General features: G+C 37.7%; 1 protein-coding gene across 1 annotated transcript in view; it reads right to left on the bottom strand.

The window, feature by feature from the left end:
* Positions 1 to 22,551, bottom strand: part of PGM5 (phosphoglucomutase 5) — a 203,575-nt gene extending 181,024 nt beyond the window's left edge. The window contains exons 1-2 of the mRNA XM_074196536.1: positions 22,179 to 22,551; positions 507 to 669 (exon numbers count right to left, since the gene is read on the bottom strand). Coding sequence (XP_074052637.1) covers positions 507 to 669; positions 22,179 to 22,439 — 424 coding nt within the window. The 5' untranslated portion in view covers positions 22,440 to 22,551. The remainder of the gene's footprint in view (positions 1 to 506; positions 670 to 22,178) is intronic.
* Between the last annotated feature and the right edge of the window lie 2,003 nt (positions 22,552 to 24,554).

Raw genomic sequence — 24,554 nt, 5'->3', positions numbered from 1 at the left:
TTCCAACTCTAAAATTGTGTGAATCTCCCCCTTATGTCTGAACACAGATTGAAGCATTTTTTTAACTTTATTTTTCTTGAGGGTTTTTTTTTGGGGGGGGGTTATGTTTACTTTTACAACATGACTATTGTGATAATGTTTTTCATAACCACATTTTTAACCTATATCAAATAACTTTCTTTCTCCATGAGGGGAGAAGGGAGAGAATTCCCACAACTCAAGGTTTTAAAAATGAATGTTGAAACTTGTTTTTGCATGTAACTGGAGAAAAATAAAATAACAAGAATCTCTCCCCTTACAATATGAGCTTTTTGAAGGTAGGGATCATGTTTCAGCATTTCTTCATATCTCTAGCACTTAACATATTACTTGTATATCATAAGTACTTATTAAATGCTTGATAACCAACTATTATGGGGAAAGAGATAAGTATGCATTATATATCTACCCATTTCATAGTATTTCAGCTCTATAAATGTGTTCCATTTATTTTTTAGTCTACTTACCTCCATTAGAAACATTAAACTTGACTCCAAACTCTCCCCCTGGTCCTCCAGGGCAATGACTGGCAGTAAGAATGATTCCACCAGCTGCTTTGATCTTCCTGATAATACACGAAACAGCAGGTGTGGACAAGATGCCATTCTGACCAATGATCAGCCGACCAATCTAAGTCAACCAAAGAAAATTCAAGCAAGTTGAATGAGGCTGAAGATAATTAAACCATGAAGAATCACATTTAGTAGCAGCACTCTTTGGGTGTAGGACTGTTTGGGTGAAGTCCTATTGGGAATGCAAAGAGTCAAGGGAAAGTGCACCAACTTTAGAATCAAAAGAAATGGGGATAAATACCACCTTTGAAGCTTGCTGTCAGTTGACCTTGAACAGAATACTAAACCTCCCTAAGATCCCTTTTTTCATTTGTAAAATGAGAGATTTAATACATGATAGAGTATTCTACATAGCAAATAGTAAGAGAAATAGAACTCAAATGACTGACTTTGCATTTCATTCTGAGAGAAATTACAAAAATTGAGAATAGTCAGTGTGGGACTACAGTGTTAGCCATAGAAAAGGGGCCTTGCTGTGAAGTAGTCCATCCATTCTAGAAAACAATTTGGAATAATACTAAGAAAGTTACTAAAGGTTTCATATTCTTTTTTTTTATACCTCACAGATAGTATACTGTCCTTAATGAGGTCAAAGATAGAAAGAAAGTCCCATATACACCAAAATATTCATGAGACCACCTTTTGCAGTAGTAAAGAACTAGGGATAAGAAAAGGTAGATTTCCATCAATTGGTGAATGGCTACACAAATTGTGGTACATAGATGTAATGGAATAAACCATACTATGAAAAGCAAGGAATTTGAAGAATTCAGAGAAACTTGGGAAAATCTATATGAATTGAAGAAGAGTGAAATTAACTAGAGACAGGAAACCAAACAATGGAGATTAAAAGGAAAAAGTAAACACTGATCACTGTATAATTATGCCAAGTCAGTCCTGGAGAAGAATTTACAAAATGCAAATACCTATAGAGGTAACAGACTTCGGGTCTGGAATATTACTTAGATTGTCAGATTAAATTGATGAATTGCTTGACTTTATTGAGCTACTCTTTTTTTTTGAGGTGGGGGTAATAAAGGATGGATCACTGGATAAGAAGGAAGAGAAATATATTAGAAAAGGAAGGCAGTTTTCAAACAAAAAAAGTTAATGAAGTAATTCGAACAGATGATCTCTGAGGTCCTTCAAATTAGATCCTTTCATGTTGGTCCTCAGGAAATCTCCTAGTTTCTCACTCTATCACTTCACTCTCTGAACCAAAAGCTTCATCCATTCTGCCCTGGATTCCTCTGCTGAGACCCATGCTATCCTGAATATTAAATTCCTCACATGACCCACTATATCTATCCAACCCCATCCATGCTTCACTTAAGCCAACATTCCCTAGGAACTTTCTTCTTTCCGATCCCTTCCAACTTTCCAATGCTAAAAGTATAATCATATAAATTCTGTTGTAAGATGTTACCTTTTGTTAAGTTTTGTCTATGTGAATTATTTAAGTGAACATACACACATTATGAATGGCAAAGATAAAAATAATCCTACTTGTTTCTAGGGAGAGGAAAAGAACCAACGAAATTTGGGGGAGGGGTGGGGCAATAAGGCAGGTCCTAGATTCTGGACAGTATTTTCCTCTTGACTCAGGGGTAGTGAGCTAGAATTGTATTTATTTGCCCCCTCAAATATCTATGATCTAAGGATACAAGTCTGAGTTTAGAAGGAAAGTCTGGTGTTAATTTGATTAATTCTCCCCCTTATGTCTGAACACAGATTGAAGCATTTTTTTAACTTTATTTTTCTTGAGGGTTTTTTTTTGGGGGGGGTTATGTTTACTTTTACAACATGACTATTGTGATAATGTTTTTCATAACATTAATAATACCTAATAAAATAATAATAATAATACCTAACTTACTCTTGACATTTTAACTCCTTCCCACCAAATGTTAATTACAACAAAAGATCACTATAAATAGCTATTAAGTAAATCCATTATCCAAGCAAAACAGCAAACAGAAATTGGAGGAGTTATACAAGCTCTAGAATATTCTAGAAATGCATGAGAGTGATTGAAATCTTTGGCTGGGAGTGACATGAAATTTACCTCAAATTAGAAGAGAAAAAAAACACTCTCATCCAGGGGAAGTCCATTCTAGCAGTCTCTAGAATTTCAAGTCAATTCAGAGACATGATGGGTCCTGCTTCCCTTACATGTTTGCTACTTTCAAGTCTTTATCCTTTATCTCCTTCAGTGTCTTCTATCCACCTAGTTTCCTGAAGAAGCTCTGAAACCAAATCAGTAAATCTCTTACCTAAATATATTTCATTTTGCTCAGCTTTCTTTCCACCAACAAATAATCATGTCTCTCTCTGATATATGGCAGCTCCCTAGGTTTGATTGGAAGCAAGATTACACTTCCATTGTTCCTCAAAAAGGTGGGTCAATCTACTCCCCTAGGACTCCATTCATCATTCAATTTTTTTTTTAGTTTTTGCAAGGCAATGGGGTTAATTGGCTTGCCCAAGGCCATACAGCTAGGTTATTATTAAGTGTCTGAGGTCATATTTGAACTCAGGTACTCCTGACTCCAGGGCTGGTGCTCTATCTTCTGCGCCACCTAGCCACCCCTTCATCCCATGAATTTTCAAAACTAAAATACTCTTCCTTGGCCATCATTGCCCTACATATGTTTTTCTACCCCATTTGTATATAGATAAGCTCCTTTAGGGCAAAGGATTTTTTTGATCTTTTAGATTAGTTTGGTATCCCCAGAATCCAGCACAATGATTAGCCCATTATGTTCAGTGATTGAATTATCTCTGTTTTTAATGGTTAAATACCTAGACCCTAACACCATTGTATTGGTCCCTATTTGAGCATGCAGTTACATAAACTAAAAATCAACTAATCATTCAATAATCCTTTAAGCACCTCAAGGTCTAGATACTATATTTGGTGCTAAAGACACAAAGACAAAAATAGAACAGTTTCCTACCTTGAAGAGTTTATATAATAGGGGAAATATAACATGTATATGACTATATGCAAAACTCAGTCAAAAGTTAGCATGAGAGAAAGATATTAGGTGCTGAGAAGACCAAAAAGGTCTAATATAGACCATAAGAGTTGAACTAAATCTTAAAGGAAACCAGAAATTCACAGAAAGCCATTGTAAGGAAGACAATGCAAAGGTAAGGAGAAGAACAGCAAGAAGGTCAGTATGGGCAAGTGAAGGAGAGTGGTGTATATTAAGGCTTTAAAGGCTGACCTCATGGAGCAGCTAGATGGCACAGTGGATACAGTTCCAGCCCTAAAGTCAGGAGGACCTGAGTTTCAAATTTGGTTGCAGACATTAGCTCTGTAACCCTGGGCAAGTCAGTTAACCTGGATTACCTGAGAAAAAGAGGAAGAAAGTAAGGAAGGACAGTTTCACCCCAGCAACCATTTCTCTTTGACATTACTGCACCCCTTAAATTAGAACTGTAGATACCATGCTCTGGAAGAGTCATGACACCCAGCTTGAGAAGCCCTAAGCCTGTTTTATCCTGCCCATTTTCCTGCATTTTCCATGGAGGCATGCCCCCATTCCTTTCCACATTTTACTCTGGGAATACAAATCAAATCCACACTACCATTGCCTCCTGAGAGGGCATGTCAATCACTTGCCCAGTAACTTCATTCTTTGTGATATTACCAGATCAAAATGCTCTGCCCTATATGTATATACTTTCTCCCCATTAGGATGAAAGGCCTGGAGAGAGTTTGCCTCTATGTTATATTTACATTTCCAGGTTTAACAGAATAAATGCCTTTTCATTAGATAGAGTCAGATCTTAAAGAGCTTTATGTACCCAACAAAAGAGTTTATATTTGCTCCAGAAGAAGAGAGCTGTTGAAGTTTATTTAGTGGTGCACTTGAGGAAAACTGCTGTGATGTTTATATGGAGATAGACTGGGGTGAGTAGACATTTGAGGCAGAGAGACCAAATAGGAGGCAATGAAATAGTCCTTGAACTCTGTGCGAGTAAAGAGAAGAGGCTGTATGAGAGAGATATGGTAGTTAGAAGTCATGAGATTTGGCAACTAGGTCCACAATGCCCCTAGACTCTCCTACATTCACTCCCTTCCCTCTCCCTCACTCATAACTAGATTTCTAACATAGCACCATAACTTGTAGCCAAAGGTTTCAAATGCATATTTAAACTGTCCCCAGAAGAACAACAACTCTACAACCAAGAATTCGGGTCTGGATTTGTGCTGCTGACTATCAGAGGCAATCAGTGACATGTGGTGATACTGTCCAGCCATCCTAAACAATGGTCCCAAGAGCACCAATGGGTGTGGCAAGCATATTTCTACAACTGCAAAACAGAAATCTGGCAAAAATAAGAAAAGTCTTGTATCATAGCCCATAACTTGACATGTTTGCTTTAAAGCAGAGATTAGCAGGCCCTGATCCCTTGGCCAGACTTCACCAAATGAGCTATAGTATCCAGTGGCCTTTTGCCTCACCCCCACCTGGAGAACTATTGACTATACTGAGGCAGAAAATGGGGTAGGCTGAATGACAGAAGACCAGGAGGAGAAGATCTTGTCCTGGGAAGCAGTAGGCTACTTTGTCCTAATTTCAATACACAATAATCTTTTCTGATTTTTAGATACTTGGATCATAAAAATATAGCATCATAAACCTATATTTGGAAAGGACCATCTAGGTCCTGGTGCCTCAGTTTCTCCATCTGTAACATGGAGGAATGACCTAGAAAAGATTTGTCTGGCATTGATCTGGCATTTAAATAACTGCTTTTAAAAAATTTTGTGAACTACATGACTAGGAGTTGATGTCAGTGTAAAGATTACAGTAACTGATCATTTTCCCAGGTTTTCTACATGTGAGCTATAGGGCAGTAGTAAGAAATTGCCCAAAATGAACCAGATCCTTTAGGTTCTATTATAAGCATTCCAGGTCTACTCTATGACTGAACTAAAATTGACTGTGCCCTCTCCTTTTTTCTTTATTTTTTAAAGATTACTTTCTCATAGTATAGAGAAGCAAGGATTATGAGTTTTAATGGCTCTACATTTAAGTCCTTTCTAGAAAGACATTTCTATTTCCCTTAAAAACCAGTGTTCTCCTCCTCCTAGAACTGTTTCATATTTATCTTATTTTTTTATGTGTTACATCTCCCAAGAAAATGTAGGTTTCTTGAAGGTAGGGAACTAATTATTTTTTATTTTTGCACATCCCCTCTTGTGCCTAGCATATTTTAGGTGTTTACTAAATGCTTGTTGAATTGTTGAAGAATATCCATGAGCCCAAATATGTTAACAAGCTTGGAATGATAAAAGAGGTCATATCTTGCCCCTTTCCCTATGACCTAGGCAGTCTGAACTTAACACATTTCAGAAAAATGGGGTTTCCTAAACATTTAGCCAGAAAGATCTCTCTCTCTCTCTCCCTCTCCCTTTCCCCTCCCACCCACTCCTTTATTCCCTCCCTCCCTCCCTCAAATCTGATCTCAGAAATTTAGTAGCTGTGTAACCCTGGTCAACTCATTCAACTTTCCATCATAGTTTCCTTATTTGTAAAATTGGGACAATAAAAGTACCTACTTCACAGGGTTGGCATGAAAATCAAATGATATATTTGTAAAGTATTATACAGATGCTAGCCATCATCATCATCATCATCATCATCATTACTATGATTAACAAACTTTCCATAAGGAAGATCTGATTTAGGGTTAGATAGAAACATAAACATTCAGTCTCAGTATTTAAAAACAATGTCTCTCTTGGACAGTGTTTATTTTCTCTATTCTGTGGGTGGTATTAGTTTCCACTATCAATTTTTTAAAATTTCCCTATCTCTCTGCCTTTCTCATATATTCCTCCAGCGCTCGTTCTCTCTCTCTCTCTCTCTCTCTCTCTCTCTCTGTCCTTCTGTATTTCTGTATTTCCCTCTGGTCTCTCCAACTGTCAGTGTCTCTGTCTATCTATCTCTCTCCCTCAACAAGAGATAACTCACTGGGATCAGCCAACTCTTCCCAAGTTATTTACAAAGTAATCACTTTAGAAAGTAATCCATTTACTTAATCTGCCAAATGTGTTGCTTTTACATTCATACATACATACATACATACACACATACATTCATACACATACACACCACTCCCTTCAACTTATGCCACAAATACGAGGAACCAAATATCTCTGGGAATCAAAGATTTACAACTCAGCAAGATTTGCAACAATTCACTGTTATTTATGATGGCAGAGTGGTGCCTTGTATTATATTCCCATCAGCATCTGTCACTTTGCCTTCGAGAGCTCATATCAGAAAAAAGACCATGCCTCCCAACCCAACATTCAGCAGAGCTGCTGCAGCAGTTACACTGACAAAGGTCCTGCCAGAATGCTTGTAAGAACTGGGAGCTCAGACAGCTGTACATTTTTAGACATTTCAGCAGCTTAGCATGGAGTCATTTAGCTTCTTCTGACCCATTCCTCCCAGTAATCTTTCACATGTTTCAGTCAATTAGTCTTGGAAATCCTCATATAACAAGAAATTAGGATTTAAACATGGTGAGGGGAATGGGAGGAGTGGAGGAATGGGGGATGATAGAGGTGGGGGAGGGGGGGTGTCTTTCATTGCTGCAGCTAGACATCCAGATGGCTTGAGGTGGAAAATCATGGCTGTTACTGTGAAAATTGATAACTTATAGACCAGATTATAAAGCTGTAAAATACCTTCCAAGATATTTGGTATGACTCCCTTCATTTGACAAATGTTGAAATCAAGGCTTTAATGAGATAACCCCTCAGGAGAACCCTCTGAATCAAGTCAAAACCTCATTTAAGAACAAAGTAAAAGTCCATCCACTAGGGTTTGGCTAAATAAGTTGTAGAAAGTATACATAATGGAAAATCCCTTTCATAACAATGACCACAGGAAATAGAGAAGCTCATGAGATGACTTATATGAAAGAATATAAAGTCAATCAAACAGAATCTATACAATAAGAGAGTTGGACTCAATGGTACCAAAGTAGAGAAGAGACATGCCTGTTTATATGAAAGACTTTGGTGTGGAATACAACATAAACCATCAGAATTGTTCGATATGCTATTTGTTATCCAATTTTTCTCCCTTTTTAAAAAAAATTCATGATTGTAAGTGATTGCTCTCTGAAAGAGCAAATAGGATACACTAGGAAATGTAGGGATTATAAAAACAAAAGATAGTAATCAAAATTATTTTAAAATGAAATGAGAAGTGGTTTATATTATCCCTTCAAAAAACTCTACTGGGTATACTGGGAGAAGAAAAAGAAAGAAGATGACCTTGACTTAATGCAGTTTGACCTTGCCATTAGCCCTGGAGAGTGCCCAAAGCCAAGAGGAAGCCTTATGAAAATAGCTATGTTTTCAAATGGACTCTAAATAGCAAAACTACCTAGATAAAATGTTATATATCCTTCCTCCTCTGTTTTGCTTAGAGAAAAATGTTTCAAAAGTAGCCTTTTTTTATTTTTTCATTCACATGTAAAATAAATTTCAACTTTTTTTTAATACTCTCCTCCTCTCATTCCTCAATGAGAAGGCTAGCAATTTGATATAAGTTATCATGAGACAAAAAATTACATATTAGTCATATTATGAAAAATATACAAAACCTCCAAAAAATAAAAAAATATAAAGTGAAAAACAGTATACTTTGATCCACATTCAGATTCCACCAGTTCTTTCTCTGGAAATGGACAGCATTTTTCATCATAAGTCCTTCAAAATTGTTTTTGGATCATTGTATTGGTGAGAAAAGCAAGTCATTCACAGTTAATCATTGAACAATATTTTTGTTTCTTTGTTCCTGGTGGTATGACCCTTTTCATTGTTCTATTTACTTTGTATCAGCTCATTTAAGAGAAAGTAGCCATTTTAAGGAAAGTGAATACCACCAGTTTCCAAGGAGCAGAAAATACAATGGAAAAGGCATATGGGAACATTGGAATAAAAACTAAGATTAAAAAAAATAGTTGATATTCTTAATGTACTTTTAAGATTACTACAGTATTTAATTTGTTTTTCCCAACAAACCTAGAAGATATGTGCTCTCATTAGAGATGGGGTACTTGTGATAGAGATACTCGTGATTTCATTCTGAAAGAAAATTCCCAGGGAAGAAATCCCCTGCACCAATGCTTTTCAGCACCTTCTCATCCTAAGGGAAGATGACTTGGCTAGTGTCACATTCCCAATACATTATCAAAAGCCTCTAGATGAATTGTCATCACCTGCAATTTACAAATAAGGAAAGTAAGGCCAAGAGAAGTTTAAGAGACATGTCCAGAGTCACATAGCTCATGTCTGAAGTGAGATATGAACTCATTTCCTGGGCCTAGAGTGAGAAAGACTTATCATCTTGAGTTCAAAACCTGGTTTCTAGCTGTGTGGCCCTGGGCAAGTCACTTAACCCTGTTTGTCTCGGTTTCCCCATCTGGCAAACGAGCTAGAGAAGGAAATGACAAACCAATCTAGTATCTTTGCCAAAGAAAAATAAAGCAACCCAAATGGGATCACGAAGAGTCAACATGACTGAAACAGCTGAAAAACAAATCCTGCTTCTCCCCATGCCAGTATGAATGTATAATATATATTAGTCACACAAACAGACCTGAAGCAGAAGCATGGAAATTTACAATATATATGTGTGTACATGTACATGCTGCACAGATACTATATGTGTGTGTGTGAATATGTGTATATACTTCCAAAATACACAGAGTTCGATGAGAGTAGAGATCACCCATGTAGAATGAAGATGAATAGGGACTAGATGCATGATTTCACTGATAGAGGAACTTTTAGATAAGGAAATTACCTGTACCAGTTGACGAGTCTGCATTTTGTGACTTACAGAGCAGCCTAGACTCTAGGTCTGAGAAGTGAAGTGACCTGCAAGCATCACACAACTATATATATATATAGGATATGAATCCAAGTCATCCTGATTCAGAGAGCAGCTCTCCTTCACCTCCATCTACCTTCAGTAACATCCTCTTCCAAAGCTTCACTGTGACATGGAAGCAACAAAATTCTTAAAAGTCATGCCACCTGAGTACAAAGCCAGAAAAACCTCATGTAAAGGTCTGATAACTAACTCTAGGAACCAGGTTTTTTGGGGGGTTTTTTGCAAGGCAAACAGGGTTAAGTGGCTTGCCCAAGGCCACACAGCTAGGTAATTATTAAGTGTCTGAGACTGGATTTGAACCCAGGTACCCCTGACTCCAGGGCTGGTGCTTTATCCACTATACCACCTAGCCACCCCTAGGAACCAGTTTCATGGAGCTCAAAGTCCAAATGTCTTTTTCACCTGAGCTGGCCATCAAATGATGAATTTTATTTTGGACAGATCAACTCACAAATACCATATACAAAGGTATGGAGAAATTGTGATCTGAGTAGAAATAGTACCCACCATGATTAAATATTCTACCAAGAAACCTCCTGATAGAGAACTGGAAGGGACCTTAATGGCAATCTGATTCAAACCCCTCATTTTATACATGAGAAAACTCAGTTTAAATGATTTATATAATATTACACAGATGGTAAATTCCAGAAAGAAGATTTAAACTAGGTCTTAAATTTCCAGTGATCTTCTAGTAATGGAATGACTATGGCTTATACTCATGGAATACCACAGTCAATCAATAAACAAGCACCCATCATTAAAAAAAAGATCTAGATCCAGTAGGAATCCCACCTCAGTTACTTGACACTTCCTAGCTGTGTGACCTTGGGCAAACCAATTAACCCTGATTGCCTCCCCAATAGGGCCATCTCCAGTTGCCCTGATTTATATCTGACCATTGGACCCAGATGGTTCCAGAGGAGAAAGTGAGACTGGTGACTTAGAGCAGTCCCCCTTATCAAAATCCAATTCACATGCCTGTCATGGCATCACTCCCTGATGTTGTGGTCTTCTTTAAGACCTACTATGTGGAAGGAACCAGATCCAGATGAAACAAAACAAAACAAAGCCAAATATTAGCATCATCTTGTTAAATTAGTCACATAATAAAATTGCTGAGGAAAAGAACTTCAGCCCTCATTCTCCTATTTAAAAAGTGGTTGGGTATTAAAGGCTAACCACTTCTGTCAGTCTTTTCTTCTTTCCATTTCAACCCCAATGACACAATACATCCTCAAATAATAATAAGCAATGTTGCCAATGTCACCAAACAGTAAGAGTCCTTGGTCATTCTGCTTTTGACCTGAGTGATGGACAGAGCCAGGGCCTAAAGGTGGACAGTGAGTGTTAAAATTAGTGGCATACTTGATGTGGTTCTTTAATTTTGCTTGAAATCCTGTCATATAGCAGATTCCATTTACTTTTGGGTGGGGATTGCTTCTTAAGTCTTTGTTTTGTGTAAGCAGTCCCTAACCAATTATTGGAGCTCTTACCATGCTCACAAAGAATAAATGTTTTAGAAAAAATTCTTAGGGCAAGTTTCACACATCATATCTTGGATATATGCATCTGACTTTCAATAAACACAAAATTAAGTTTCCTTACAAAATCTAATAAAGCAGAATTTTTTAAAATGCCATCTGGATCTCTGGATACAGCTAAACAAAGCTTAAAATAACCCATCCCAGCAGCTGGGAGGCCCCAGCTGTTCTCCAAAACTCTCCTCCTCTTCAACTTCCCCATAAAAAAAAGTGAATGAGGTGCATAGGTTAAGAGTCAATAATGGACTGACCCAAAAAAGAAGACAAGTGGACCCCAAAGGCTACTGATACAAAATCCTAAAAGACAAGCCTACTCACAAAATTACTAAGATGTCTATACTAATCTATCACATATCCTATTGGCAGTGCCACAACTTAAGACACATAAGGGGAAGGGAAAGTTTAATTTTGTTGAAAGATTTTTGGTTCTTTCTTTCTCTGAATATTAGCATAAGTAATGTTGACACTTATTTTGCATAATTAGGAGATAGAAATCAGAGTAAAGAGTACCTAGCCTTCTCTCCCTACTATAATTAAGGGTTTGCAAAGACCTAGTTTAAATTCTTCCTCAGTGGATTAGCTGTGGGACCTTGGGCAAGTCTGGGTGGCATAGCAGATAAAATGTTGGACTTCCTGAATTCAAATTCTACCTCAAAGACTTACTTGCTCTAGGACCTTGGGCAAAACATTTAACCTTTCTCAATCTTAGTTTCATCTCAAAATAGGGATGATAATAATATCAGCTAACCTGTAAGGTTTGTCATGAGGACAAATCAACTATCCAGGACAATTCCTACAACCAGAAGGCAACATTTCCTCCTCATATCACTGACAGATGAGGAGCAAAACATAGGATTGAGAAGGCAAACAGAATAATCAATTCAGATCAGATAAAGATGAAGAAAATTAGGCCCAGAGTAACTTAGAATTTTGTCCAAGTCCATATAGCCTGTAAGTGGCAGAGCTGAAATTTGGACACAGATCTTGTAATTCAATAGTTGAGTCAGTGATCTTAGAAAAACATGGAAAGACTTTCATGAAATAATGAAAAGAGAAATGAACATAACTAAGGAAATATTGTATACAGTAAAAGCAATGTTGTTTTAAGGATTATCTTAAGAGAATAAATCATGTTGACTATTATAAACACTCAAAATCACTATAAAGGACATATGAAGAAAAATACTATCTGTATCCAGAGAAAGAACTGATAAATAGTAGTACGCATAGAATAATTTTATACACACATATGTAAATATGTATATATATATATATATATATATATATATATATATATATATACACACACACGTACATACACAGATAACTAGTTATGTCTAATAGTAGCCATCTCTAGGGTAGGGTAAAGAAGAGGAGAAAAAAAGGGAAAAAAAGAAATTTGTATTATACCTTTATTATATATTTAAAGGGAATAGCAAGTTGTATATAATAGATTTGCAGTTTCATGTACAATCATACTATATTTACTTTGTTATGGAATTGCTTGTTTTATTAAATAAATTTAAAAAAATTAAGTGCCTACTCAGTAGAGTACCAGTAGATACCAAGAAAAGCAAAATTAATCCTGCCTTCAAGGAGCTCACATTCTAATGGGGGAACAACATGCACACAATTACATACAAACAAGATATGTATGGGATAAATTGGAAATAATCTCAGAGAGAAGGCAGTAGTAGCACTATAGAGGAACTAGGATTTTAGTTGGGCCTTGAAAGAAGTTGGGGAGTCAGGAGATGGAGAAGAGAAGGGAGTGAATTTCAAACAAGGGGGAACAATCTATAAAAATGCCTAGACTTAGGAGATGTGCCAGGAATTGCAAAAAGGCCAGAGTCAGCACAAAACTCTATATTAGACTTTATGGTATTCAAGAAAACTGCCTAAATTTTCTCTCATGTGCACAATCAAATTTTATCTATCATCTATCTGGAAATTAATCATCTACTCCCTCCCCCCAAATGGGGCTTCTATTTCCTACCTGTAGGAGGACTGAGGCAGAAAGATATAATATTTTTAAGTGTTATATGCATAGAGAAATTTATTTTATGGTTATTGTAGGTATGTCTAGTCTAGCTGTGTTCCATCTATTTGGATTTTGTTACAGAACAGTCTGACTCCTTTAAGAATTCAGGTTGTAAAATACTGTTATAACTTATCATTCATCCAGGGAGAATCTTAGAAAGAATTAGGAACAGCTGGGGACAGAAAGGGGAATATCACATGTCTCTAGTTTAAAGGAAGTCCAGAAAAGAGAGCTAGAGAAAGTGACTAAGGAAGTGTTCATGCGTAGATTGATAAGTTTGGAGCTGAAACTGAGCTGAAAAATTTAGGTGAAGTATGTCAGGAATGAAGGCATAATGCACTTAAATTCTAGCTACATAAATGAGAAGATGCATTTAAAAAAGAAAAAAGACTGATCAGAAAAAGGGGGAGAAGAGAGTCTGAGGAAAAATTAAGTCAGAATAAGATAAACAAAATGTTTAACAATTAAAATCTATTACAACTAAGTTGTGTGTCTTTTGTACTTATAAGTCATAGTCTTTGTGGTTTGTGCTAATTAGTTGATCTAGCTCATTTTGTAGTACAAAATATTTCTACTTTGGATGAAATAATATCTGCAAAGCACTTAATAAGTGCTAAATAACATATTATTATTATTATTTCAGTCTACTTAGGATGACTTTAATAACCCTAGCTAAGAAGCCCTAACTTTTATATAGAAAAGATTTTTAAAAATGTCCAAGAGTGGTTGATTAAACATGCAAAAGTCAACTCTTGATTGTTTACACAAATGAAGAAAAATGGGATCATAGAATTATAGTTAGAAATGACCTTTGAGTTTTACTAAAGAAGTCATTTAGCCTCTTGGTGCCCTCAGTTAATGAAGTATTGATCTGCATCAATAAATCAGAATCAATCTTCATCTCACCAGAAGTTCCTTCAAAAATAAAACAACATACCCAAAAATATGTCCTTAGAGGTAATTTAATGTTACTGTCTCATAGAGTACTGAATCTCAGAGCTGACAAGGAAATCTTAGTTTAAATTGGACCCATAGTCTTTAGAGCTTTCATGGTAAACAATCATCCAACCTTCATCTAAGAACCATGATTATGATGGTAGTGGTGATAATGATGAGGAGGAGGAGGAGGAGGAAGAGCAAGAGGGAGAGGAACAGCTGCAAAAAGATGGTATGGGGGTTAAAAAGTTGGGTTTGGTCATCTTCCTGAGTTCAAATCCAGCCTCAATCACTATTCTAGCTTTGTGTCCCCTGGGCAAGTCACTTCATCCTCTTTGCCTCAGTTTCCTTATCTATAAAAATGAGTTGGAGAAGAAAAATGGCAAACCACTCCAGTATCTTTGTCAAAAAAAAAAAAACCTCAAATGGGGTTAGGAAGAGTCAGATATAACTCAAATGACTGAACAACAAATTCCTAGATCATTTGTTAAAGGCTGAAAGGGGAGGTGGTGGTAGGGAGGGATTTCTTTGCCTTATAGAGCTTTAATAAGGAACAGTGATTTCTAGATGTTCTTCATAAAATTTTGGAGTTGGGAAGCACTGCAGAGATTATCTAAGCAACTCCCCTTCTAATGCCTTCCACTCCAACCCTGTTAGTTCATCATCCACCCTCTGTTAAAACACCTTTGGTCACATGGAACTCACTATTTCAAAGCCAAGCCATTTCATTTTTTGGAAAGTTCTCATGGTTAAAAAGTATTTCCTTATACTAAGCCTAAGTTGACCTCTCTGAAATTTCCAACCATTGGATCCTACTTCTTCCCTCTGGAATTAAACAGAGTAAATCTAATGCCTCTTCCATACAATACCCAAATTTACCTGTGTATTGATACCTACCACATTCCCCACAAATATTTTTTCTTTAGGCTATATATCTTTAATTCCTTCAACACTTGCTCATATGAAGGATGAAGAGATTGAGGACCCAAAGTGATGAACAAACTTGTTCAAAATTATGTAGTTAATTAACAAAACAAGAATTTGAAGCCAAGTCCTCTGATTCAAAATTCAGAGCTGTTTCCACTGAATAACATTTTCTTTCTTTCCTTCACAATAGGGTTAAGTGACTTTCCCAAGGTCATCAAGTGTCTGAGGTTCTCCTGACTCCAGGTCCACCTACCTGCCCCAATATTAATTTTCAGGGAAGATAATACAGAACCAGAATTACAAAGATAGCATAGGATATTAAAAAGTCAGTCTTGGAACCAGGAAGGTGGGGATCAAGCCAACTTTTAAATTGGATGTGTGACCATAGACAAATAGTTTAACCCTCAATACCCCAAAGCAACCCTTTAAGATAAATTCCTCAAAGAAATTAAATGCTTGATTAACTGATCTATATTAAATTTTATTGTATGTGAAAAAATATTAAAAAGTCATATACACATTTTTCTAGTTCTAGAAATTAAACAATAACAAATTGTTCACTCATTTTATCCTCATAAACAGCTGTTGTTGTTGTTGCCAAGTCTTGTCAGTCATATCTGACTTTTCCTAAACTTATTTGGGGTTTTCTTGACAAAAACACTGGAGTAGTTTTCCATTTTCTTCTGCAGTTAATTTTACAGAGGAGAAAACTGAGGCAAACATGGTTAAGAGACTTGCCTGGGATAAGTATATGAGATTGGATTTGAACTCAAAAAGATGAGTCTTTCTAACTTCAGGCCTGGCACTCTATCTACCATGTCACCTGGCTACCCCATTTTACAGGTGAGGAAACTGAAGAATAGAGAGATTAAATAACTTCCTTTGGATCATGTGGCTAGTAAATTGGATTTGTACTAACTCCAAGTCCATCATTCTATCCACTATACTCCTTATCCATTCCAACAGAAAGGAATATGAAAAATGAACATACTATGGTTTCCTGTTCAAATATTTAAATATATTAGTCAAGTCTCCTTGTATAAGTCTATTTTAAGGAGAAATTAGAAGCTGGGTGATAGGGTAAAATGAGCACAAAATCTGGAATCCTTGGTTTGAATCCATGCCTTTGTACTTAGGCTAGCTGTACCACATTAGTTTTTACTTAATCTAGTGTAGGACTCCATTCCCTCATCTATGAAATGGTGGGGGATATATTTATAAAGCATAAATACCTAGAAAGTAAGATGTTATCATTCTTACCATACTTACCATTCTTACCTCGAGCTTAATAAGAATCAATCTGAGTCAGTTAGAGGAACCACAAAGATAAAAATCATGAATTCTTTAGGTTTTGAGGTATTATTAGTACCTTTGTTTGATTTTTGCTTCAACTAATGGTTTCCTGACCTTTCTGCATATCATTAGTAACTCTCCAAGAAGATGATTAGTGAAATAAAGGACAAAATTCAAGCCAACAATTTGAGGAAGAAGAAAAAAGAAGAAAGAAGAATGAAGAAGAAAAAGAGAAGTTTAGTAAAGGTGAAATCAGTAACTTTAGGATTAAGTGAAGCAAATTTTAATTAAACATTCTATGTACTTGACTTCCTACCATTACTAATAAAATCTTGATGTGTCCAAAAAAAAGTATCATTTTCATTGTCCATTGCATATTTCTTTAAATAGAAGAAATCAAATCCTTCTTCCATAAGGTAGCCTTTCAATTATTGAAAGATAAATATCCTGTCCCTATTAGTCATCTCTTCTTCAAGTTGAATATCTTCAGTTCCTTGGATCAGTTTTGCCATGGTATGAACTCAATGCCTTTCATCATCTTCATCACTGTAAGATATTCTCTGGCTGCTCAATATCCTGTGATACCCAGAACCAAACACAATACTCCAGATGTACAATGGGACCATCACTTCTTTTAGAGGTCTAAGATTTGTTTATCTACTTAAGGAATTGGTTATAATAGTTTTTTTAAAACTGTTCTATCACTGTTGACTCATAATCAGCTCAAAATTTCCTACCACTCCCAAATCATTTTTCAAAGGAACAGCTATCTAACCATGTAAAATGGTGGAGATGGTTGTTGCTATTTTAGGGCTTTTGTTATTTTTAGCCAAATGTAGTGGAACTTCACATTCGCACCAATTAAATTTCACTTTTGGATTTGACTCAACTTTTTAAAATGTCATAATGTTTTTCGGATTTTGACTTTATTAATCAAGGTAGCTACCTCTTTGGGAAAGCAGGACAAACAATAGCAATCAAAGTAACAGTTTTGCCTCCTATCACCTAGTGTCATCTGAAAGTCTGCAAAGAATGCTGCCTTAGCCTTTATCCAAGTCATTTATAAAAATGGTATATACAGCACAAAGCTGAGGACAAGTTCTTGGGGGACTCACTAGATGTCTCCTTCCAAGTTAACAAGGAATCATTAATGAGTATTCTTCGAATGTGAATGGTCATCCTATATCTTAGCTGTCTAACCCACACCTGGCTATCTTGTCCATAAGAACATTGTGAGAGACATTATCACATGCTTTGCTGAAATTCTAGTAACACAGACAAAAAATATAATAAAGTTAATCTTACATGATATGCTTTTGAAGATGTCATTATGTCCTCTCTAAGATTATTCTTCCAGAATCATAAACCATTTCTTTGACAATATGCATTCTAGATTTTTTAACCCAGAATTGAAGTCACATTTACTGCTTTTTTGAAAAGCTTTTTTTCCCAATCATGCAGGGCCTCACCTATTCAGCATTACAGATCTTAATAGTAACTCCTTCCCAGAATTATTATATCAGTTGAGAACAACTATAAAGCATCTGGCATATATTAAATGCTTTGTAAATGTCAATTATTATTAAACCCTACCTTGGATTTCTACTACCTATGTAGTCTTGGCAGATAGATGGCAAAATGGACAGAACACTGGGCTTGGAATCAGGAAATCTCATCTTTCTGAATTCAAAACCAGTCCCGGACACTTATTAGCTGTTTGACTCTGGGCAAGTTACTTAACCTTGTTTGCCTCAGTTTTCTTATCTGTAAAATGAATTGGAGAAGGAAATGACAAAAAATCCAGAATCTTTGCCAAGAAAACTCAAATGAAATCATCATGTTGGACAAAATTGGAAATGACTGAATAAGGATGCAATCATGGATAAATCATTTAATCTTATAGACTTCATATTCCTCATCTGAAAAATTAACTGGATGGTCTCTGAGGTCCTTTGAAGTTTTAGATTCTATGACTTAAGGTCTTTCAAATATCACTGATAGGAACTCAAGAACCACATCTACCAGTTCTTTCAGTAATTTTTCAGAACCTAGTGACTTGGATTCAACAAAGACAGTTGGAGACCTCTTGTTTTATCTCTTTGCTTAATATTAACACTGATGTTCGATTGTGTTCTTTTTTTTCAGTTCAAAGATTACTCTATTTAAAAGGTTTTAAAAAATTACTGTCTACTTCTGTCTAACTCTTCATGACCACATCTTCGGTTTTCTTGGCAAAGAAACTAGAATGGTTTGTCATTTCCTTCTTCAGCTCATTTTACAGATGAGGAAACTGAGGCAAATAGGGTTGTGATTCACCCAGGGTCACACAGCTAGTGACTGGATTTGAACTCAGGTTTTTCTGATTCCAGGAATTGTGCTTCTATCCCTCTGCACCACCTAGCTGCCCTTAAACATAGGCATATATAAATACACTCATATATAAAGTAAAATAAAAAGTGAATGGTTCATCTTATTAGCTCTATCATCAGTTGTTAACTCATTCACCTGAGCAGTGATACTGTCCCCTCTTTGATCCTCTTCTTTTTCCAATATAATTTTATAAATCTTTTCATGCTTTATTATTTTATGCCTTGTTCATTAAATCAAATCATCAAGTATTTTTTAAATGTTTGCCATATGCCAAGCACTATACAATGAAGAACCTCTGAAAGTTTTGGGTAAGAAAAGTGACAAATCCAGCATAGTGATGCATTAGGAAGATTAAAGGGGTTGGAGTGTAGAGAAAGGATTAGTCTTATACTCTTATAATGGGCTGATCAGTGTCTGAAGTTAAATTCTTTCCATTAGAATAGAAGGGGTAGTGGAACAAATATAATAGATGTCAGGACAAGAAACTAATTAGTGTCTGAGGGAGGAAGGTGAAGAAAGAATTAAAAAGGACTGATATTTCAAGGCAAGGTCATTTGGAGAATAATTCTGCCTTCAGCAACAGAAAGTGTAAGTTTAGGGGAGCTACAATCGGGTGATTCTTGAGTTGGAATCTCTGGAAAAACCATCAAGTGGTGGATATATGTTTAGCTCTAGGAAATGGTTAGAACCAGGATTTGGATGATAGTTTTTCAAAGTCTTTCCTTTGTCTTTTTCTTTATTTTTTCTCTTTTGTAGGACAATATCTTTCACCATGACAAACAGTAAAATATTAAATGTCCAAGCTGGCAACACAAGAGAATAGTCAAAAAACTTATACAATGGTTTCTCATCAAGGAGAGCAGCTGTTTTGATGAGTTCTTTGCAAACTCATTGTGTGGCAGATTTTAAGGCTGATCAGGCAAGATTTGTTTCTTTTGCAAATACCATAGCAGAGGTGAGTAAGTAAAAATTAAATAAAATTTATAAATTTTCTTTTATCTGAAATAATATATCAAAATTTTCATGACATGCTTCTGAAAACTTGCAGTCCATCCTTAAAAACTACTGAATTAGGGAGCCTAAACTTCTAAGAGAAGCTCAGAAGCACTTACAATAAAGGAAACTGGGACATTTCTCAGGCCAATCAACCAAGGATGACTACAGAAATATCCCTGTCTGCAGTCAGAAGCAGATAGGCTCTGGTTCTCTCATTCCCTTGAAAAAATTGGCTCAAGAAAGAGTATGAAACTGTACATTTCCCAAAGCTAGTTATCCTCGATCATTCCACAGGGAATTGTTTTGTCAGATCAGAGTAAAAGCTCATTTATCAGCTTTCCTCCAACTCCCTACTTAAAGCCAACTTTCATCAATCCCCAGTGAGGAAACAAAGAGACTCATAAGCACTGTATCCCAAAAGTTGTGTTGCCTGCTGTAGTCATCTTTCACAACTGCCCCCTCATTTTCCCCAATCTTTCTGGTTATTCATCAAAAACTTCTCCCTAAAATATTGAGTAGAATGCTTATGAAGGAAAGTATAAAGCACACACTACCAGAAAGTTAGCCTTTAAAAAATCAACAGTGGGAAAATAAGAGGGCAAAGGTAGGAGAAAGAAAGAAAAGAGCATTCATTACTGGGTTTTATTTCCCTTTTATAGAGGTTATTCCTTGCTCATGAAGAAGTAAAGTAAAGTAAAGAAATTTCACTTAAAGAAAAATTTTATTAGTTCAGACTTGCTTTACTTACAGACCCTAAATGGTTTTAGAAAAATTCCATCTAAAAATAAAGATTTAGGTACTGGGCTCCCTGGAGCTCTAGGGAGATCCTTAAAGGATATCCCAAGATGTTCACAAGTTTGGGATAGAGAAGAGTATGAGGGGGCTTTTTAAAAGAGCAAGGATGGACCACTGTGACCATGTGGAGAAGGAAAAATGTAGTGAAGGTCTAGGGATGCACACTGGAAAGGAACACTGACATTGTTGTGAAGGAAAAAAACCATGAAAACTCCAAGCTATGGGGAAAGCATTCATTAATTGAGTAAATCAATCAGTAAACATTTATCAGATGCCTCCTATGTACCACTTTGCTCAGTGCTAGAGATACAAAAGAATTAAAAAATACCCCCACCTTCAAGTAATTCATAAATCAAATGCCAAGAGCAAGTCTATGACAAGAAAGACTTAGAATCACCTTTTTTTAGACTTTTAACTTAATAAATTATGCAAATCTCTTTACAATCCACATAAAAGACATGTTGCATATGCTATTAATGGCTAGCATATAGAGTGGTACTTCTGTCATCCACACTGCCCCCATCCCACTCTGAACAAATGAATGGTTAATCTTTAGGTTTTGGGGGAGGGGAGTTGCAAGGCAAATGGGGTTAAGTGGCTTGCCCAAGACCACACAGCTAGGTAATTATTAAGTGTCTGAGACTGGATTTGAACCCAGGTACTCCTGACTCCAAGGCTGGTGCTTTATCCACTATGCCACCTAGCCACCCCATTAATGGTTAATCTTTAAACCCAATCAAGGGGCAGCTAGGTGGTGCAGTGAATAGACCTTGGCCCTGGAGTCAGAAGTACCTGAGTTCAAATCCAACTCAGACAATTAATAATTACCTAGCTGTGTGGCCTTGGGCAAGTCACTAAACCCCATTTGCCTTGCCAAAAAAACCTTTAAAAAAAGCCCATTAGTTTTACAGGTTCCATTACCTTAAATAAGTACTGAAAATAGACTAGAGAATCTGGGGAAAGAATGTTGTAAAAAATGTTGCATGAAGTTGGTGCCATAGGATATGGAATCATCTAGTCCAAATCTCGCCTTTTACAAATGAGCAGATGAGGAAACTGAGGGTCATTTAGTGGCAAAGTTAAGACTAGAACTGGTTCTCCTGCCTTGACGGCCAGGTTTCTTCCCTTAAGAGGCTGGGGAGGGGTGGCCCTGGAGTCAGGAGGACCTGAGTTCAAATCAGACCTCAGACACTTAATAATTACCTAGCTATGTGGTTTTGGGCAAGCCACTTAATCCCATTTGCCTTGTAAAAACCTAAAAAAAAAAAAATTTTAAAGAGGCTGGGGAAAGTACAAGGAAAAGTAGATAGGTATAACCAAAATAAAACAAGGGGTGGGGGTGGGGCGGTGTTTACAAATGTCCTTTGGTAGCCCGCCCAGAAAGGGGGGAGGGGAAGGGAAGAGAACTGGACTAAGGATGCTTAAATGGGGGCAATATGAGGCACAGTACACTAGGAAAATTAAATTTAGGCAACACATACTAAAAGAAACTTTAATAAGATGGAATAAGGAAAGAGTATTGGATAGAGATTTTTTAAAAAGGATGAATGGGAAAGGTCACGAGTGGGAATTAAAACCAAGAAAAAACGTGGATGGCAGTGAAGATGAATGAGTGAGTAGCAAGAGAAAAGGCCATCAGAATGCCAGCAGATGGAGGGTGGGAAAACTGAGGCAGGAGGTGACTAAGAGGGTAAGGGAGAATGCCCACCGCCCGCCCCCCCCCCACACTTACCCCGTTAGCCGCGGCCATCTGGACCACTATCTCGGTGGCTGCCTTGCTGAAGTACCTGCCGTCGCTGCCCACCACCATGGTGCAGCCTTGGCGGTCTCGCAGGTCGATGGACGACAGGACGCTCTGCACGAAGTTAGGCAGGTAGTTGCGCTGGCTCTCAAAGAGGCCGGTGGGTCGGCGCAGCCCCCCGCCCCCCGTCGGCTTCTGGTCTTCATAGGGCGCGGTTTGCACGGTCAGCACCGGGATGGGACTCCCCTCCATCGCTGCCTGGTGCTGCAGCTGCTAGCCCGGGCCGTGAGAGCGGGGCCGAACCTCCGGGGCCACCGGCTCGATAGCCCCTGCAACCTGCGGCCGCTCCGACCCTCCTTGCCCCAGCCCGAACTTCTCTCCCTTCCCTCCCTTCCCACTCTTCCCTCAAGTACTGCGCAGTGTTCGACTTTGCCACCCACCCCCACCCCTCTTCCTTCTTTCTCCTGCCCCGCAGAGTTTAGCACTGACTTCCAGGAAAGAGCCCCCCCGTCCCTTGAGGCAGCCCCCCGGTCCCCGAGACAGCCCCCCCGTCTCCTGAGGCAGCCCCCAGCTCTCTCCCCCTCTGGTTCCTTCCCGGCAGAAGCAGCTGTACTCTCCTTCGGGGTTTCCAAGATTGTTTTCTCCCTGCCCACTCGCCTTCCTCCCCGGACGCTTCTAGGCCGAGTCCACCCTGACAGCCCTCCCACTGGGGATCTCCTCTCCACCAGACTCCTTAAAACCTAGCCAGGGAGTGGGGTGGAGGTGGCAGGAGGGAGGGAACGAAGTGAAAATTTGGGAAGAATTCCCTCCCCACCTCCTGCAGTTCCTGCCCTCCCACTGGTTCGCTCCTTTCTCCCAGACTTCCCAGGAGTGCACCCTTGCAAGCACGGGTTTCTCTTTTGAACAAGGGTAGGGAGGGGTTTAAGAAGGGGCTGAAACCTTTTGCCATCAGCTAGCAGACTCGGCCAAAAATAACCCTGGAAAAAGGAGCTGAGAATTGTTATCCCCTGCCAGCGCTGAAATTGGAGTCTGGCGCGCGCACGCGCGCGCGGTGTGTGTGTGTGTGTGTGTGTGTGTGTGTGTGTGTGTGTGTGTGTGTGTGTGTGTGTGTGTGTGTGTGTGTGTGTGTGTGTGTGTGTGTGTGTGTGTGTGTCTGTGTGTGTGTCTGTGTGTCTGTGTGTGTGTCTGTGTGTGTGTGTCTGTGTGTGTGTGTCTGTGTGTGTGTGTGCCCGTGTGTCCTCCTACACTGACATTTGTTGCTGGGAATCATATACTGTCAAACCCTTAAAGTAAGTTAGGACACACAACACTCTCCCCCCACTCCAACTACCCATAGTTTCCCCAACATCCCACATACACCCACCCCACTCTACCCCTCAAAAAACCCAAAACTCCCTAGTACACATAGATTCTTTTGTTCACGGAAAGAACAGAGAAGTAATTAAAAGCAACCTATTCCTTTTATAGATGAGAAAAATTGTTAGACAACAGATGGAGTAAATCCAAAGAGGTGGCATTATACACTCAAACCTGTGTCCTCTGAATCTGCCAGGATTGTTAAAACTTTTTTTTGACAGTTGCACCAACACAATTCTAAGTCTCTTTCCTTTACCCCAATCATCTCACTTTTTCTTCATCTTCCTACTCTAGAAAAGCAGTTTGTCAGCTATCTTGTTTATTTGTATAAACCATTAGGATCTCTAGTTTGACTTCATATATTCTTTCAAAAGGAATGAAGTTGACCTTGGTCTTCAGGTTCTGGTAGTTCCTTAATCATCTGCTTAACATTCATAATAAAATCCTAAAAATAAGGATTACTTTCTTTTCCCTAGGAAATAAACCCAGGAGTAGACAGTCAAGAAAAATGAACAGATAAAAAAGATTAAACAAAAAATATGAAAGAAGAGAAGAGCAAAAATATATATAATTCATTTTATTTCTACCCTATTTTTCTCCTCTCCCACATTCTTTATTGCTTAATTAAGAAGCTACTTACTGTTCACTTAGGATCATAAATCCTGAGCTGGAAAGGACCTCATAGATCATCTACTTTACCCCAGTCCTTATTTTATGAATGAAGAAACCAAGAACCAAGGAGATTAAGAGACTTGACCAAATTCACATTAGATTAAAAGAAACAAAGTAAGTGAAACTTTAAGCTAGGTACCCTTCAGTTAGTGTTCTTTTCCCTATAGTACAATGAAGCCTCATCTTTTACTTGTACTTTACTACAAATAGCCACTGCCTTTTCTCTATATATGCTATCCTCTATCTGAGAACTGGGCATTTACTTAGTGAAAACTAAATGTTAGAACTTTGCAAAATGACACTTTTCTACACACTCACCAGAGGCCAACAAGCAAACAA

Source organism: Macrotis lagotis, chromosome 8, assembly GCF_037893015.1.
Source record: "Macrotis lagotis isolate mMagLag1 chromosome 8, bilby.v1.9.chrom.fasta, whole genome shotgun sequence".
In the NCBI taxonomy this organism is placed as follows: Eukaryota; Metazoa; Chordata; class Mammalia; order Peramelemorphia; family Peramelidae; genus Macrotis; species Macrotis lagotis.
The sequence above is the reverse complement of the archived record's forward strand: the minus strand, read 5'-3'. Positions and strand labels throughout refer to the sequence as shown.